Source organism: Aquila chrysaetos, chromosome 19 (genome assembly GCF_900496995.4).
Source record: "Aquila chrysaetos chrysaetos chromosome 19, bAquChr1.4, whole genome shotgun sequence".
In the NCBI taxonomy this organism is placed as follows: Eukaryota; Metazoa; Chordata; class Aves; order Accipitriformes; family Accipitridae; genus Aquila; species Aquila chrysaetos.
Window position 1 is genome coordinate 3,425,409 of NC_044022.1, and position 16,272 is coordinate 3,441,680.

The 16,272-nt window shown below is 39.1% G+C and overlaps 1 protein-coding gene across 5 annotated transcripts in view; it reads right to left on the reverse strand.

Annotated features, from left to right (window-relative positions):
* Positions 1-16,272, reverse strand: part of PDS5B (PDS5 cohesin associated factor B) — a 132,651-nt gene that overhangs the window by 35,289 nt on the left and 81,090 nt on the right. For all 5 annotated transcript variants that reach the window (XM_030042545.2, XM_030042544.2, XM_030042548.2 and 2 more), the window contains 2 exons: positions 10,176-10,299; positions 3,430-3,634 (listed from right to left, as the gene is read on the reverse strand). In XM_030042545.2, the coding sequence (XP_029898405.1) occupies positions 3,430-3,634; positions 10,176-10,299 (329 nt within the window). The remainder of the gene's footprint in view (positions 1-3,429; positions 3,635-10,175; positions 10,300-16,272) is intronic.

Genomic DNA, 16,272 nt, shown 5'->3' on the forward strand with positions numbered 1-16,272 from the left:
GGCTCAATCCCACTTGAACAGAGCAGCACAACTGAACTATGACATTTAAAGCATTCAAAACTTTTTCTAGCATCCTCCAAGACTTGTAAATAGTCTTAAGCAAGGACTGCAGGAGAAAGTCTTTCCTACATCACGACAGTCAGATGGCCTATTTTCCTCGAGGATTCACAAAGTAGGGATTGCTGCCAAAGGCCCTCTCAGAGTTATGATCACAAAATACACATTCCATAAGGTAACAAATAAATTCCTGAGCTAACCAACACCATGCAGAGTGAACTTCAGCACCTCAAAGTTTGATGACGAAAATCAGAATAAAAAAGGTCATACTGCACAGGGCAAGGACAACAAAAAGACACGTTGTATACCAAAAGTCAAAAAGCGTTTTGCAGAAAACATCCAGGCTGTTTTCTTTAGCCTAACGACTAAGAGGAACTGGAGGATGCACAGCACACCTAAGTTATTAAACCTGTACCCTGTGCAACAGGCAGCACAATAGGCAAGGAAGGCATGCTAGTGTTCTGTGTATGTTACTATAGAACAAGCATCTGATCTTGAGTGCTTGTGGCAAATGCAAAGTCATGGTATTAACATGCCTATGGATAAACACTTGAATGTATATGTGAAGGAAGGAGGGAAATTCCCGTCTCTGTTTTTGAAAAATCACATTTTTGAGCTAGTGAGTGGTCATGAAAGACATGACCAAGTCTGTAAAATCTTCTTTCATTAAGCTTTTAAGCCATATTAGGTTATGAATAAGAAGTCCAAATATCTGTAAATCATTATATATAATAATATTTGAAAACTATTTTCAAATACATTAGAACACTGACATTTTTATCCAGCATCTGTTTGCTTAACAAAATTTAAAAAAAAAAAAAAAAAAAAAAAAAGAGAGAGATGTGGCAGGGAAGAAAAAGAACATAACTATGATTTTAGAACACTAGCAAGATTGTCTTGCCTTAGACATGTCCCAGGCAAACCAACCTGCTATTATTTGTACTAATTAGCAACTTCAATAGAATGCTCATCAAGAACTCATGAACTCAGTGTTTCACTAACTTTCTGCCTTGTACAGTTTCTAATGTAACTACAGTAATAATTCCAACTGGGTCTGGAAAACAAAGCGAACCAGATCCAGACAAAACAGGAAAAGGACAAATATTGACATGTATTATATCTAACCCCTGTTATGACAAAAAAATAGTATTTACATTCTTTCCTCATCTAATAAAGACAGACACAACCTGAAAGGTGGGGTGGCTTTACAGACATGAACTACCTGCACTTGAAACTAGAATGTGCCAAAACCCCCTCATGACAGGCCTTTATGAGCATTTAAGAAACTTGTTAAAAAAATTAATCTTTACTCTTGTAATTTTTCCACTTACTTGCAAGTAAAAGACTGCCCTTAGAAAACAATGATTACTATGCAAGACACGAGTCTCTACCCAGATGAAACTAGTAACAGATACATAATCAAAATAAGTCTCCTCTTGAGTGGCTTCCACTCTGAATAGCATTTAGAGAATTTAAGAGGCCCGAGAGTAATTCCTGACAGCCTGTAAAAGGTCAGTGTGAAGGAAAGAGGCATTTTACTGGCTGGTACCAGTCCTTAGGAAGTTTTCCTTACAGGTAAGGTATACAGAAGTTTACCATCTTTTCAACAAATGCTGAAATCCCCCAAATACCTGAAAGATAGCCTCCTCACTTGTACCAAGTTTTCAAGAAAAAACATATCACAAAATCATACATTTATAGATTCAGAAAAATAGATGCATTAATCAGAGATGCAGATTCTCAGCTCTAGTTTTTTGTGGAAGCTTTTCAGAGGAGGTACTATCGTCATTACTACCCTGAGTTACTGCATGGCCAGTAGGGAGAATGACACAGGAGGAGACACATATGCTTTTAAACAGTATGATCTTACCAGAAATGAGCTTCAGCTGTACTACTGCAATAATTATTTTTTTTAAGATACAAACAGTTCAAGACATTTTATTTGTTAAAAGTTCAGACTGGTAAACCTGAATGTCACAAAGTTAACATAATATTGTAATCCTCAAAAAATCCTGCAATCTATATTTAATCCAGACTCCTCGCAGATTAGAGTACATATCAAATCAATGGCATCACTCAGGGTAAGTCTTTCAGCAAGAAAAAAAAAAAAAAAAAAAAAAAAAAAAAAATATCACAGGCACACTTTGAAGTCCTATTTGATAAAGAGAATCATGCACATCTAGGCTCTTCATTTCTTCTACAGATTTTTGATAGTAACTTTGCAGCATCTATCTTTATACAGTTAGGAAATCAGCAATTACTTTTAATCATACGAGAAATCTTATATTTTCCTCCCACATAACTAAAAGAGTTTTCAACTTTCAAGAGGAATAGTCTTAGGATGACTTAGAGGCATTTGTTCAATGGATTTTTCTTTTTTACATGTTATTGAGGAGGGTGAAAAAGCACCTATGTTTTTGCTTTTTTAAGTCTAATTAACAATACACAAAATGATTTCTCTGCAGACTTATTCTCTGATCAAAATCTAAGGGGACTAAGGCTCACACAGACTGACATGGCTAATATAAAGTCTGTGATTCATAAATGTAGAAGGAAATCGGTTATCTGACAGCATCTGTGAGATCAGATTCAAAAAACAGGTCTGGTCTATCCTAAGACAAGATGAAAAAATCCGCTTCATTTACAAAAGGCCAAATGATCAGTAATCTTTCAAAGAAATAAAACTTTCAAAAACTCTTATTCAAAATGCCCATAGCTCTTCATGAAGGTCTACTTTTTCCTATAACCATATACCAGTATTGTCATACTGCATGTGAGTAGCTTTGAGTATTTCAAAAGGGAAAAGGACTGATTTTGTAGAAGAAAAATAGCTAACAGTAGTCCGTAACAACTTACACAGCATTCCCACAATGCAACTGCTGGCACTGGGAAGAAAGAATTACATAAACTCATCCCAAAGTGCCTACAAATATAGCCCTTTGCCAGCATAACATAAGAAGCTACTCAATATAGCAGCTGAAAGACAGACAATTTAGTACAGCATTTATGTCATTAAGGTTGCATATTATTAATTACTGAAGTAAAATTATGTTGTATGTGAAGTGACAATGATTAATTAACCATTAAGTTCAAACAGTACACATAACTGCCTTGAAACACTACTTCACTTCCAATATACTTAGGTATAAGCATTTGCACAGCTTTTAACGAAATTGAAAGATCTCAGAAATACCTATTAAAAAACTCTAAAGAAAATCTGGACTCTATTTTCAGTTTTCATTAGATATTTCTAAGTGAAATTTACAGCCATTCTATGTATAAAACCAGAAAACGATCAATATTTTCAGTGTCTACTCACATTTACATTTGAACTATAGCACTTGTACCAAAAAGCGACTTCTATTCTCTTACCACTAACTGCTGCATGTTGCTTCAGATATTCCCTTCTGACATTTATGTTCTTCACAAGGCACTGCCTAGCATGAGCTCTTCTCTCTTTCACGGGATCTTTTGCACACAGTGCACAAATAGCCATATATTCTAGTGGCAGCCGTAGTCTAGAAAGGCCTTTGTGAAGTTTCTGAGCAAATATTTGTCTCACTTGGTAACATTCATCCTATTAAAAAAAAAAAAAAAAAAAGGCAAAACCAAAAAAAGGTAAAAGTAAACTTTTAGAAAAGTAATACAAACAGTGAAATAAAACATGGAAGCCTGGGTAAATATGCCAAAATCAATTTCAGACCTCACAGCTACAGATATATAGGAATTGTAAGAAAAATTTTAATGCCAATTCAGAGCAATTAAATTGAATTAATCAGTTGAAGCTTCCCTTAAGATCAAGAGAAGAGTTAAGGTTCAGAAAGTGTACAGGAAGATATCACACTCAGGACCCAAGGCATAATTTAGCATAGGACTGAGGCATGGAGTTAATGAAATTGTTTACAATAGGACCGCTTGCTTTGCAGAGCCAAAGTCAGAGACCTGCACCGAAACAGTGTTTAGCCACCAGTAACCACTGTGTTGACTTTACTACTGCAATTTCACAAATTTTCATCAAGCCATTAATATTAGAAACTGAGTAAAATTCAAGAGAATTACCAGATAAGGTCAAACATTGAGAGTACCAAGCATTTCCACTGTACTGTGGAAACCTATGAACTATGACTGACCACGGAAGGTAATAGCCCGTGTCTAACAGTTGCCAAGTAACACAAAGTAAAATAATAAGAAGGCTGCAAATGTACTTCTACAATTTATTAAGCAACGTATTTCCAGAAAAGATAGGAACTTCAAAATTCTCTGTATGAAAATAACCTATGTACTTTAAGACACCATTCAATATGCCACAAACCATTTAGTAAAAGGCCAAGGAAGGATAACAGAAGCAGGTGCAGAAAAGTTAGAAGAAAATGCACAGAAAAGCATAAGGTAAACAAGGCCACCAGAACAGCTTGCCATATTTAACCTGCCAAAAAAAGGTCAAGAGGAAAAATTTGTTGTCTCTAAATATGAAGAAAAAACATTAACAGGAATAAACAGCTATTTTAATCAAGTGACAGTTTAGAAACCAGGAAGAATTGAAGAGGGTTTCCAGCTATCCGCCAACTGGAAGTGCAGCGACAAAACCGAGCCACTGGTAACACTGACTCCGCTAAATTTGCAAATGGCACCAAAAGAGGTCATGTGTTAGATAACACAAGCCTCCTTCGCCTCCCACCCAAAAATTAAATCCAGAAGAAATTAATCTAGCCCCATTTTCCCATCTGTGCTTCAAGCCATAGTCTTCCTCTATGGACTGAAACCCTGAAATTCCGGCTGTAGCCAGATTTGAAGCAACCCAAGACCACAAACCCAAACCGTGAGACCTACTCAAGAACTATTGCCTCTTCATAGCAAATCCACCCTCCCCAGCAGAAGGCTAAGGTACAGCGCTCTTTTCCTGCTCAGTAGCCTTTGGAGAGCTTAGAAGAGACCTGTGCCTCGGTATACTGACAAGGAAGCATGTCCTCCTTGACTAAGAGGACAAAGGAAGGTATAGTTCATTGTTACTGATGGCATTGTGTGGCACAAATTGCAATGATTATTATTTCTTTATCTTTTAATATTGAGAATAACCTTAAATTGAGCTCAGTTACACTAGTTCACTGGGAAGAAGGGGGACCAAACTCAACCAAGTTCTACATATCTTTTATAGCATACAAATAAAAGACATACATTAGCCCAATTTTACGTATCTACTTCTCAGAATTTAATGCGCATTCATCAGAAGTTCACCATTTAAAAGTATTTTTTAGAAAAGTATTTGAAAAGCAGCATGTACCCCTCAGACACAACTCTGATTCTTGAAAATTGACAAAGACTTGTTTAAACAATTAAAATACTCTCAGAGTTGACAAAGGAACCTGAAAAAGCTTTAGGATTTTTTTTTTTTTTAACAAATGAAACTTATGCAATCTAAAAGATTTATTCTAAATACAATTAAAATTGCATTTTCAACAGCAAAGCTTATTAGATCTTAAATCTGGTCTCAAAGCCTGTTAAACACTGAAGTACTTAAACCTATGCTCAATTATTTTCTACTCTATTTCAATATGAAGCTCTGCTGACATCAAAGTTTGTTCTACAGATCAAAGAACTGAACTGCTGGTGAGCTCACAGGTTTGGCCAAACACACACATAACTGATTTTAAAATGACTAGAACTACATGCATTTAATCATCACAAAGTCTCTGTTTACCAGTGCAACCTTAATACAGCAACTAGCGACAACACTTAATTACGTATTCTGCACTCTAATCATTCCACATTACAAAATGGCAGTCTCAAGACAAAAAAACCTGCCAGCACAGAACCATAACAGAACCTGTGCAACCATTACAGACCTTAAAAATTAAGCTTTTCCTTTGGTTTAAACTGCTTCCCGATCTGTTCACTTAAAGAACATTCACTTTAAATTAAATTACATAATACTAGAGTTGGCCTTAACATCACTTGAATGTCCTAATTCGTGGCTACACTTCATAGTGTTAAGAATGAATAAACTTACAGAATAGTCAGCATCTACCATCAAGAAATGGATTCCAATACTAAACATTCTAAGTATAAACATATATGTATGCATATGTACACATGTAAATATATAAAAAAAATATACAGATGGGTTTCCATAGGAGATTAATACAGTACCACTTGTAAAGTGCAAAAATCACTGAAACCATTACTATTACTCTGCATCTGAGGATCTGAACTCAATAGCCTGGCAGAGAGAAAGGAGACTGCAGAAGACCTCAAGAAGATCTAGAAAAGTTCCTCCTAAGTATTCAAAATCCATTAAGAGCTGCAGAGAAAAGTAAAGGCAGAATTCCTGTCCAGACTGATCTTACAATCTAAATTCTAGTAAACAAGTAAGGAAGTCAGCAAAGGCAAAGAAATACCAATAACTGGGGAGAAAAGGTGACAAAAGCGATACTGTAGTGGAACAGATTCTCCTAGAAGATATGTCAAGGCATATGGATAACCACAGGGAGATCATTACAGACAGCCAACATGGCTTCACAAAGGACAAATCATGCCTGACTGATCTAGTGGCCTTTTACAATGGAGTCACTGCGTAGGTGGATAAGGGAAGAGGAACTGATGCCATCTACCTAGAGTTCTGTAAGCCACCACCTCACACAACATTCTTGTCTCTAAACCTGAGAGATATGGGTTTCATAGATGGACTGGATAAAAAATTGGCTGGATGGCCACGCCCTAAGAATTGCGGTCAAAAACCCAGTGTCCAAATGGAGATCAGTAACAAGTGGTGTCCCTCAGGAGTCAATTTTGGGACCAGTACTGTTCAGTATCTTTATTAATGACACAGATAGAAGGATTGAGTACGTCCCTTGGCAAGTCTGTGGACGACACAGAGTCAAGTGGTGCAGCTGATGCACTAGAGGGAAGAGATGCCATCCAGAGGGGCCTTGGCAGGCTTGAGGAGCGGGCCCATGTGAACCTCATGAGGTTCAACAAAGGCCAAGTGCAAGGTCCTGCACCTGGCTCAGGGCACTCCTCAGTATCAATACAGTAGATGAAGGGGTTGAGAGCAGCCCTGCCGGGAACAGGACACTGGTGGATGAAAAATTGGACCTGAACCAGCAATGTGCACTCGTAGCCCAGAAAGCCCATCGTATCCTGGGCTGCATCAAAAGAAGCATTGCCAGCAGGTCAAGCGAGGTGGTTCTGCCCCCTCTACTCTGCTCTAGTGAGATCCTGCCTGGAGTACTGCTTCCAGCTCTGGGGTCCCCATCACAAGACAGACATGGAGCTGTTCGAGCAGGTCCAGAAGAGGACCATGAAAATGGCCAGAGGGTTGGAACACCTCTCCTATGAAGAAAGGCTGAGAGAGCTGGGGTTGTTCAGCCTGGAGGAGAGAAGGCTCTGGGGAGACCTTATTGTGGCCTTTCAATATATGAAGGGGGCTCATAAGAAAGACAGAGAAAGACTTTACCAGGGCCTGCAAGTGACAGGACAAGGGGCAATGGTTTTAAACTGAAAGAGGTTAAGTTCAGATTGGACATAATGAAAAAGTTTTTACAATGTGGGTGGCTGTCCTGGTTTCAGCTGGGTAGAGTTAATTGTCTTCCTGGTAGCTGGTGGAGTGCTATGTTTTTGAGTTAGGTTATGAGAAGAACGTTGATAACACTGATGTTTTCAGTTGTTGCTAAGTAATGTTTAGTCTAAAGTCGAGGATTTTTCAGCTTCCAATGCCCAGCCAACAGGAAGGCTGGAGGGGAACAAGAAGTTGGGAGGGGACACAGCCAGGGCAGCTGACCCAAATTGGCCAAAGGGGTATTCCATACCATGCAACATCACATCTAGTATATAAACTGGGGGGAGTGGTGGTGGCAGGATCACTGCTCGGGGACTAACTGGGTGTCGGTCGGTGGGTGGTGAGCAATTGCATTGTGCATTACTTGTATATTCCAATCCTTTTATTATTACTGTTGTTATTTTATTAGTGTTATCATTATTAGTTTCTTCTTTTCTGTTCTATTCTGTTCTTATCTCAATCCACAAGTCTTACTTCCCCCCCCCCCCCCCCCCCCAATTCTCTCCCCCATCCCACTGGGTGGGGGCAGAACTGAGTGAGTGGCTGCATGGTGCTTAGTTGCTGGCTGGGGTTAAACCACAACAGTGGTAGGATACTGGCACAGGTTGCCTAGAGCTGTGGATGTGTACAAGGCCAGGATAGATGGGGCTTTGAGCAACCTGATCTAGTGGAAGATGTCCCTGCCCATGGCAGTGTGTTTGGAAGGAGATGATCTTTAGAGGTCCCTTCCGACCCAAACTATTCTATGATTCTATAGTAAGATGTGATACTAACTTGCTTATAAATGTTAGTGACCCTATTATGTTCTCCTAATTCAAATTTCATCTCTCAAAATTCCCTTTCAAAAATTGAGGAGAGGTAAGCATTAGACCCAAAGATAGCAAAAAAAAAAAAAAAAAAAAAAAAAAAAAGTGACAACACATCTGTTATCAATATCCACAAACAGTTAAGACTGATACAGCTGGAAAATGAAGCAGCAAAAAAGGAAGTGAGAGACAGTGATGCAATGAAGGGCAAGGAACTTGCACCTAACGTACTGAAAAGAGAGTCAAAACAATGAAGGCAAATTCTAATAGAGGAGAACTGCAAGGTTAACATTTGCAATAAACAAAACTTTGCCACAGGAGGGAGATGACTGAAGAAATGAACACATTTTGATCACTGGGATCAGAAGAAAACAGAACATGCAAATACTATATTGGCATGACATTATCTGGCTAGAGTATCCTTTCTGGAACAGAGACAGGTCTTATTTGTCATTACAGTACGTGGTTATTCTCCTCTCTAGTAATTTTGTTCTGAATTGTAAAAATCTTTAAAACTCATTTTGACTGAGGACTAACATTTCTATTAGGTTTTGGAATAGGAAGACTGAAAAGTGTCAGTCCTTGCTTTGGGTGTAAAGACCTTCAGTTATTACCACTGAATTTCTGCTGCATTTTTGTTAGATTTCATTTGCTTAAGTAATTTTAAGTTTTTCTCCATTTCTCTTGTTTTTCACAGCATTTGGGAACTGAGTAAGGACTCCTTCCCATAGGAACACAGAACCTTAAAATCCACCTAAACATCGTCAAAACAATACATAAACATAATACAGACTGTCTTACTCCGGTACATGAATGATTTTTCTAGACTAACTGTACCCAATTCCAAACAACTTAAGAACTTGAAAAGATACTCTATATGAAAATAAACAATATCCACACAGGAGCTTTACTTTATATTTTCTAATATTAAATGCCAATTTCAAATCTTCTGACATTTTAAATGGGGTTGCAGCTTTTAAAGCTTTAGCCAGTCATAGGAATTAAGGTCTACAATAGAATACCATTATTACTGAAGATATCTTCTGGAAGGGATTCCTCCCAGAGGATTTCTTGACTTTTGTAAAGTCAGGAGAATACCAGCAGTTACACAAGTAACACCAACATGAGTCCCTCCATGATCACCTCACTCTTGGGGTGTGAATCAATTTCTGTAGAATTTAAGTCTACAAGACAGGAACACAGAGTATCTCTATATCTCTACTTACAATTCGAAAGTTACCTCCTTTCTGCTACTTTGGGCTCACCAGCAGAAATTAAGGATGAAAATTCCAACATATACTGAGAAATCTCTCCCTAACTCTTTTAATATTTAAAGGATGCCAAATATCTTTGCAGACCTCTGCGTTCCAAATATATTCTACCCAAGTATCAAGAAACCAATGTCACTGTTGTCACTGCAGTCCAACGTACTTTATGTCATCTCATTTCAACTTCTAATAATGTTATAATGCAGCTGAGGTATAACTTAAAATCAGTACTGAATTCCTTGGTTCATCAATATTCTAACATTTCACTACTTTTAAGTTAGCATTCCCCCACGGGGCAGACCAGTACTATAGATCTAATTCTTATCCAAAATCAGTTTTCAGTATTATGTAGTGGGAAAACAAATTCATGCCAAGACTGAACGTTTTGCATAAAATCAGATTAGCAAAAGTATACACAACATACAGAACAAACAACATATATACTCATACATTTGCTGATAACCCACAAGTCCCACCTAATTTCCTTACATTTATGGCTAGCGCACACAGCTGGTACTGTTCTAGGGTGATGATTTCATGGTAACAAGGTTCTTGTGCCAACTTCACAATAGCATTCCCCGCAGCCAGCCTCAACCGAGACATATCAGGTTTACTGAAAAACAAGCACATGGGTTATGAAGGTTAATTAGTAAAAAAATTATGTAATTATTTGACTTAATTAAATCTCAGTAAGTTTGCATTACTGAAAAACAGGTACTTAAAAAAGAAGGAAAAGTTTCCATGGACTTTGCTGCCACCCCCACCCCCACCCTCCCCCAATCAACAGCAGAAGTAACTTCAAACCAAAAGTAGTTTCCATGTCACCACATTTTACAGCCTATTACCACATACCTATTACCTTGCCCCAACTTAGCAATGAAAATATTCCTTGGAACTTTCTAAAAGTTCCACATGTATGTGAAACAGTTCTAGCTGTGCACTGGACCAGCACAGTCCAAACTGCCTCTCAGAGACCTCATTTAGCCTGTAAGATACTTTTGTTCAGTATGCTGGTTGTTCTTCAGCAAGGAGTTCCTGTCAAAGTAGCAGCCCATTTCTAGTCCCCAAAGTTGCCAAACTTTTTCTAGCAATGATAGCTCAAAATCCATGCTGCAAGTCAACATAAATTAAGATTAATTAGATATTATGATAGGTGACTAAGTGAATTATATTTTTAAGACAACAGCAAAAAGGACTTGGCAAGTGAAAAGATTCTCAACATGTTGAAAGTAGTTATGTGACTTGTACACCCAAATTGCACTCCCACTTAGCAAAACACTCCAACCATTTGCTAATTTTCATATCAAAAGATGAATAGGTTTTTCTGTAACCTAGAACCGTATTTACAAAGGTTATCAGAATATTAAAAGTGTCTTCACATGAGCTTTGCAAACTGATATCCACTAAATGTGTGCATTAATAAACTTAGTTGAGCTTTCACTGTTCTTAGAACATTTCTTTCAGTAAAGTATATTACTTCTGCCTTTCTTCAGATCAAACACAAAAGAATTAAGAAGTTTTATGCATCTCTCACTTAAAACACTAATGAATTCTATTCAGAAGTAGTTAAGTACAGCTTTTTCCTTTGATAACTTGGAAAAGGAATCAAGTTGTATTCTTACTTAGAAATAATTATTCACTTAAGCAGGGCAAATATTGTTTAACTTCTTAATCATTTGCCCTTCATCCTTAGGAAGAGCAAACACTGTAGTCTTAAATCTATTGTCATGAAAACCGTATAAAGCATTTAAAGAATGAGATAAACACCCATTATTAAACACAGAGTGCATGATAAAAATACCTACTTAAGAGCTTAAACGTTAAAATTTATCTAATCAGGTTTTATACACACCGCAGTATTTTATGGAAACAACATCTCAAAAAAAACCCCAAACAGGTCATGAGCAACCAAATTACAGGACGAAAGCTGCACTAACTTTCAAACAAAGCATGAAGATTAACGTGGTAACGTCTAGTTCTTAAATGCTAAATTTCACTTTAAATTGCATCTACTGTGATAAGTGAACCCAATAAAGATTCAATTTTTGCACTTCAGTGACAATTGAGCAATAATGACTTACAAGTACAGAGTGATTGAGCCAAAGGAAAGGATAAAATTAAGAACTTTCAATCTTCCTCAGCTTTGGTAGTGATAACATTTAATTCTGAAAATTCAATCAAAGATATTTCACATAAAAGTTGGCCAAATCTTTACAGAGTATATGTATCACAGAAATACCCACAAGCATGTGTGCATTCTGTGGGAAGGAAGAGCAGGACAGTGTCAGTTTTGAATATCATTCTTACAGCTGAAGATGAAAATCAGATCTGTCTTATTCCCCCAAAGGATTATCTTCAAAGAAACTCTCAATTGAGGATTTATTTTTGATCAAACCATTATAGCAAAAAGCTTTCTGATCTGCATTATCCCAAACCACACAATTATTAGGGCTGAAATAAAAGCCTCTGTATGATATAATTGCAGTTTTTGATTTCTTCTAATACTTTTGAAAATTAGTACCAAGGATGCCCTTGTCCTATCAGGAGCTCTCTAAGAGATACAAGAGGGACCTGGACATTTTTTTTCTGGAGTGCTATTACTATTGCTGAAGACCACGTGTTTGAAATGAGAACAAGAGTGAAACCACACGGAAAGATGTTATCAAGTGCAAAACACAGTCTTAATTAAGGTGGTGGGCTGCACAAAGATAATCCAAACAAATGTATCCTGAAAACATATCTGGTACATAATCATCTCTTCTCTCACTTTACAAACTAGCAGTTAATGTTCGTTCTTCTACTCCAGAGAATAAATGCCAGTGTTGAATTTTCTAAGCATTTTCCATGTTCCATGGAATAAAAAAGTGTCTTTTGAATACAACCTCTGAAAATGTTGCACACCAGATAGCGTAGCAAATTATCTATAGCACAGAACTATGAAGTTCTAAACTCCAGTTTTTAAGTAGTTTCTCTCTTGGTAAGCTTCAGTTTAAGGAAAATGCAGATAGCATTTCAGAAAAATCTCAATTCAGGTTCATATCCAATATCAATACTTCCAGCAACAGCTAGTGTCCTCTGATACTGAAATACTCTTATTTTACGCTTAGTATAGATTAAAATTAAAATCCTACTACAAAGACATGCAAGATTCAACTTTAGCTGTTTTACCTAACCACAAATAGAAAATTAGTATAATACCGAGTTTTAAATTTGTAGGACTTTTTATGACTTATAAAATGAAAAATAAAGACCTGGAAAGGATGGTTGAGATATTGTTTGTTGACAAAATATTTTAAAAATCTGACACTGGTGAATTTAACCTACATATGCTAACATCTCAAAGCAAGTAGTTGCTGTCTTAAAAGTAATTCAACAGTCATCAATCCTACTACTTGAAAGTGATAAGGATGAACAAGAGTAGGGATTTGTTTATTTGTTTTCCAAGTGGGACCTTGTCTTCACCTGACACTCTAGGCCGAACCATACTTTGAAATTTTAAAAAATCCCATTCCCTTACAATGTCACTAAATCTACACAACTGTACTTTTCAAAGAGGCATGGGGACAGTAATTTTTATGGCTGATGAGGACAATAACACCAAGATGATTACAACATGACTAACAGCCTACATGAGGTCAAATGTCTCCTGAACCCTGGCACTTTCAGTTAATTCAATTATCTTTAGCAAATTATACATTGTTTAAAAGAAAAATGCAAGCCATGAACACAAAAACTGACTCTACATAGAATGGTATCAGATCAAGTACAGTTTAAAAGGTTACGTTCTGTACTTAACAGACAATTTTACTCTTTCCAAAGCCTACTCTAATTTGGAAGGAACAGTGTAAGATTTGCGCAGTAGGGACACAATAAGCACTGCCAGAAAGAAGATACCCTCACTGAGTTCTCAAAGGGTGAAGAATAAGGTCAAAAAGTGTCAGCGAGATAACAGCAAGCTCCATGCAAAACTAATGCGCCTGAAACACCACCTCCTCTGCTTCAGGTTTTGAGAGTACTTGTTAACGTAGATGGTATAGCTCACACAGAGACCTTCTCTCCTTGCAGCTTAGAGCCTTCCCAAAATGCAATACTGGGAATCACACAATAGTTACAGTTGGAAGGGACCTCTGGAGATCATCTAGCCCAACCTCTCTGCTCAAGCAGGGTCACCTAGAGCAGGCTGCCCAGGACAGTGTCCAGATGGCTTTTTAATATCTCCAAGGATGGAAACTCCATCATCTCTCTGGACAACCTGTGCCAGTGCTCAGTCACGCTCACAGTGGAAAAAGCATTTCCTTGTGTTTAGACAGAAACCCCTGTATTTCAGTTTGTGCCCATTGCCTCTGGTCCTGTCACTGCACACCACTGAGAAGCCTGACTCCACCTTTACACCCTCCATTCAGTTATTTATACACATTGATGAGGTCCCCACTGAGCCTTTTCTTCCCTAGTCTGAACAGTCCCAGCTCTCTCAGCCTTTCCTCATCCATCACATGCTCCACTCCCTTAAGCATCTTCACGGCCCTACGGTGGGCTCAGTCCAGTAGCTCCACATCTCTTCTGCGCTGGGGAGCCCAGGTGTTCCATCACCTTCTCAGGGATTGAGGTGAGGCCAACTGGCCTGTAGTTAGTTCTCTGGGTCCTACTTCCAGTCCTTTTTGAAGATAGGAAAGTCATTTGCTTTCCTCCAGTCTTCAGGCACTTGTACCAATCACCATGATCATTCAGAGACGAACAAGAGTGGCCTCACAACGACATCTGCCAGCTCCCTCAACACTCATGGGTGCACCCCATCAAGGGCCATGGACTTATGCATGTCCAGTTTGCTTTAGTATTCTCTAACCTGATCTTCCCCCAAGGGTAAGTCTTCCTTGCTCCAGACTTTCCCCTGGTTGCCAGGGCCTGGGATTCCTGAAAGCCAGTCTTGCTAGTGAAGACTGAGGTGAAGAAGGCATTCAGTACCTTGACCTTTTCCATGTCCTATGTCACCAGGGCTCCTGCCTCATTCAGCAGCAGGTACACATTTTCCCTAGTCTTCCTTTGTCATCTATTTACTTAAAGAAGCTCTTCTGGTTGCCTTTGTCATCCCTCACTAGATTCAATTCCAGTTGGGCTTTGACCTTCCCAGCTGTGTCTCAGACTGTGTTCTCTGTATTCCTGCCAGGTTACCCGTCCCTACTTCCGCTTTCTGTACACCTCATGGAATGCTTTGGGTTGGAAGGGACCTTTAAAGGTCACCTAGTCCAACCCCCCTGCAATGAGCAGGGACATCTTCAACTAGATGAGGTTGCTCAGAGCCCCATTCAACTTGAATGTTTCCAGGGATGGGGCATCTACCACCTCTCTGGGCAACCTGGTCAAGTGTTTCACCACCCCCATCCTAAAAAATTTCTTCCTTATATCTAGTCTGAATCTACCCTCTTTTAGTTAAAAAACATTACCCCTTGTCCTATCACAACAGGCCCTACTAAAAAGTTTGTCCCCATCTTATAGGCCCTCTGTAAGTATTGAAAGGCCGCAATAAGGTATCCCTGGAGCCTTCTCTTCTCCAGGCAGAACAACTCCAACTCTCTCAGCCTTTCCTCACAGGAGAGGTGTTCCAGCCCTCTGATCATTTTTGTGGCCCTCCTCTGGACCCATTCCAACAGGTCCATGTCTTTCCTGTACTCATGACTCCAGAGCTGGACACAGTACTCTAGGTGGGTTCTCACCAGAGTGGAGAATAAGGGTAGAATCCCCTCCCTCAACCTGCTGGCCACACTTCTTTTGATGCAGCCCAGCATACAGTTGGCTTTCTGGACTGCAAGCACACGTTGCCAGGTCATGTCCACATTTACATCCACCAGTACCAAGTCATTCTCCGCAGGACTACTCTCAATCCCTCCTTTTGTGTTTGAGTTTTGCCAGGAGCTCCTCGCTCATCCACACAGCTCTGCTGAAATATTTGCCTGACCTTCTGCTTTGACCACTCTTGAGTCTTAGAGGAGATGATGCTTGAATACTAACTAACTAGGTTTCTTGGGCCCCTCTTCCCTTCAAGGCCTTATCCAACGGGACTCTACTAAGCAGATCCTTGAAGAAGCCCCAGTCCGTTGTCCTCAAGTCCAGCACTGGGATCTTGCTTTTTGCCCTCAGGACTCTGAACTCCACCATCTTATGGTCATTACAGCCAATGCTGCCTTCGACCTTCACACACACAACAAGTCCCTCCTTGTTGGTAAAAGGTCCAGCAGAGCACCTCTCCTCATTGGCTCCTCTATCACTTGTGTCAGGAAGTTGTCATTGATGCTCTCCAGGAAGCACCCGGATTGTTTATGGACTGCTGCGTTGCTCCTCCAGCAGATATTGGAGCAGTTGAAGTCCCCCATGAGGGCCAAGGCCTGCAAACGTGAAGTTGTTTCTAGCTGTTTATAGAAGGCCTCATCCACTTGCTCTTCCTGGTCAGGGCGCCTACAGCAGAAACCCACTACAATGTCACCCATACCAGTCTGCTCTTTAATCCTAACCCATAAGCTCTCAGTCAGCTCATCATCAATCCCCAGGCAGAGCTCCAAGCTCTGGGGTTGAAGGGCTGCCTTTAAGACAG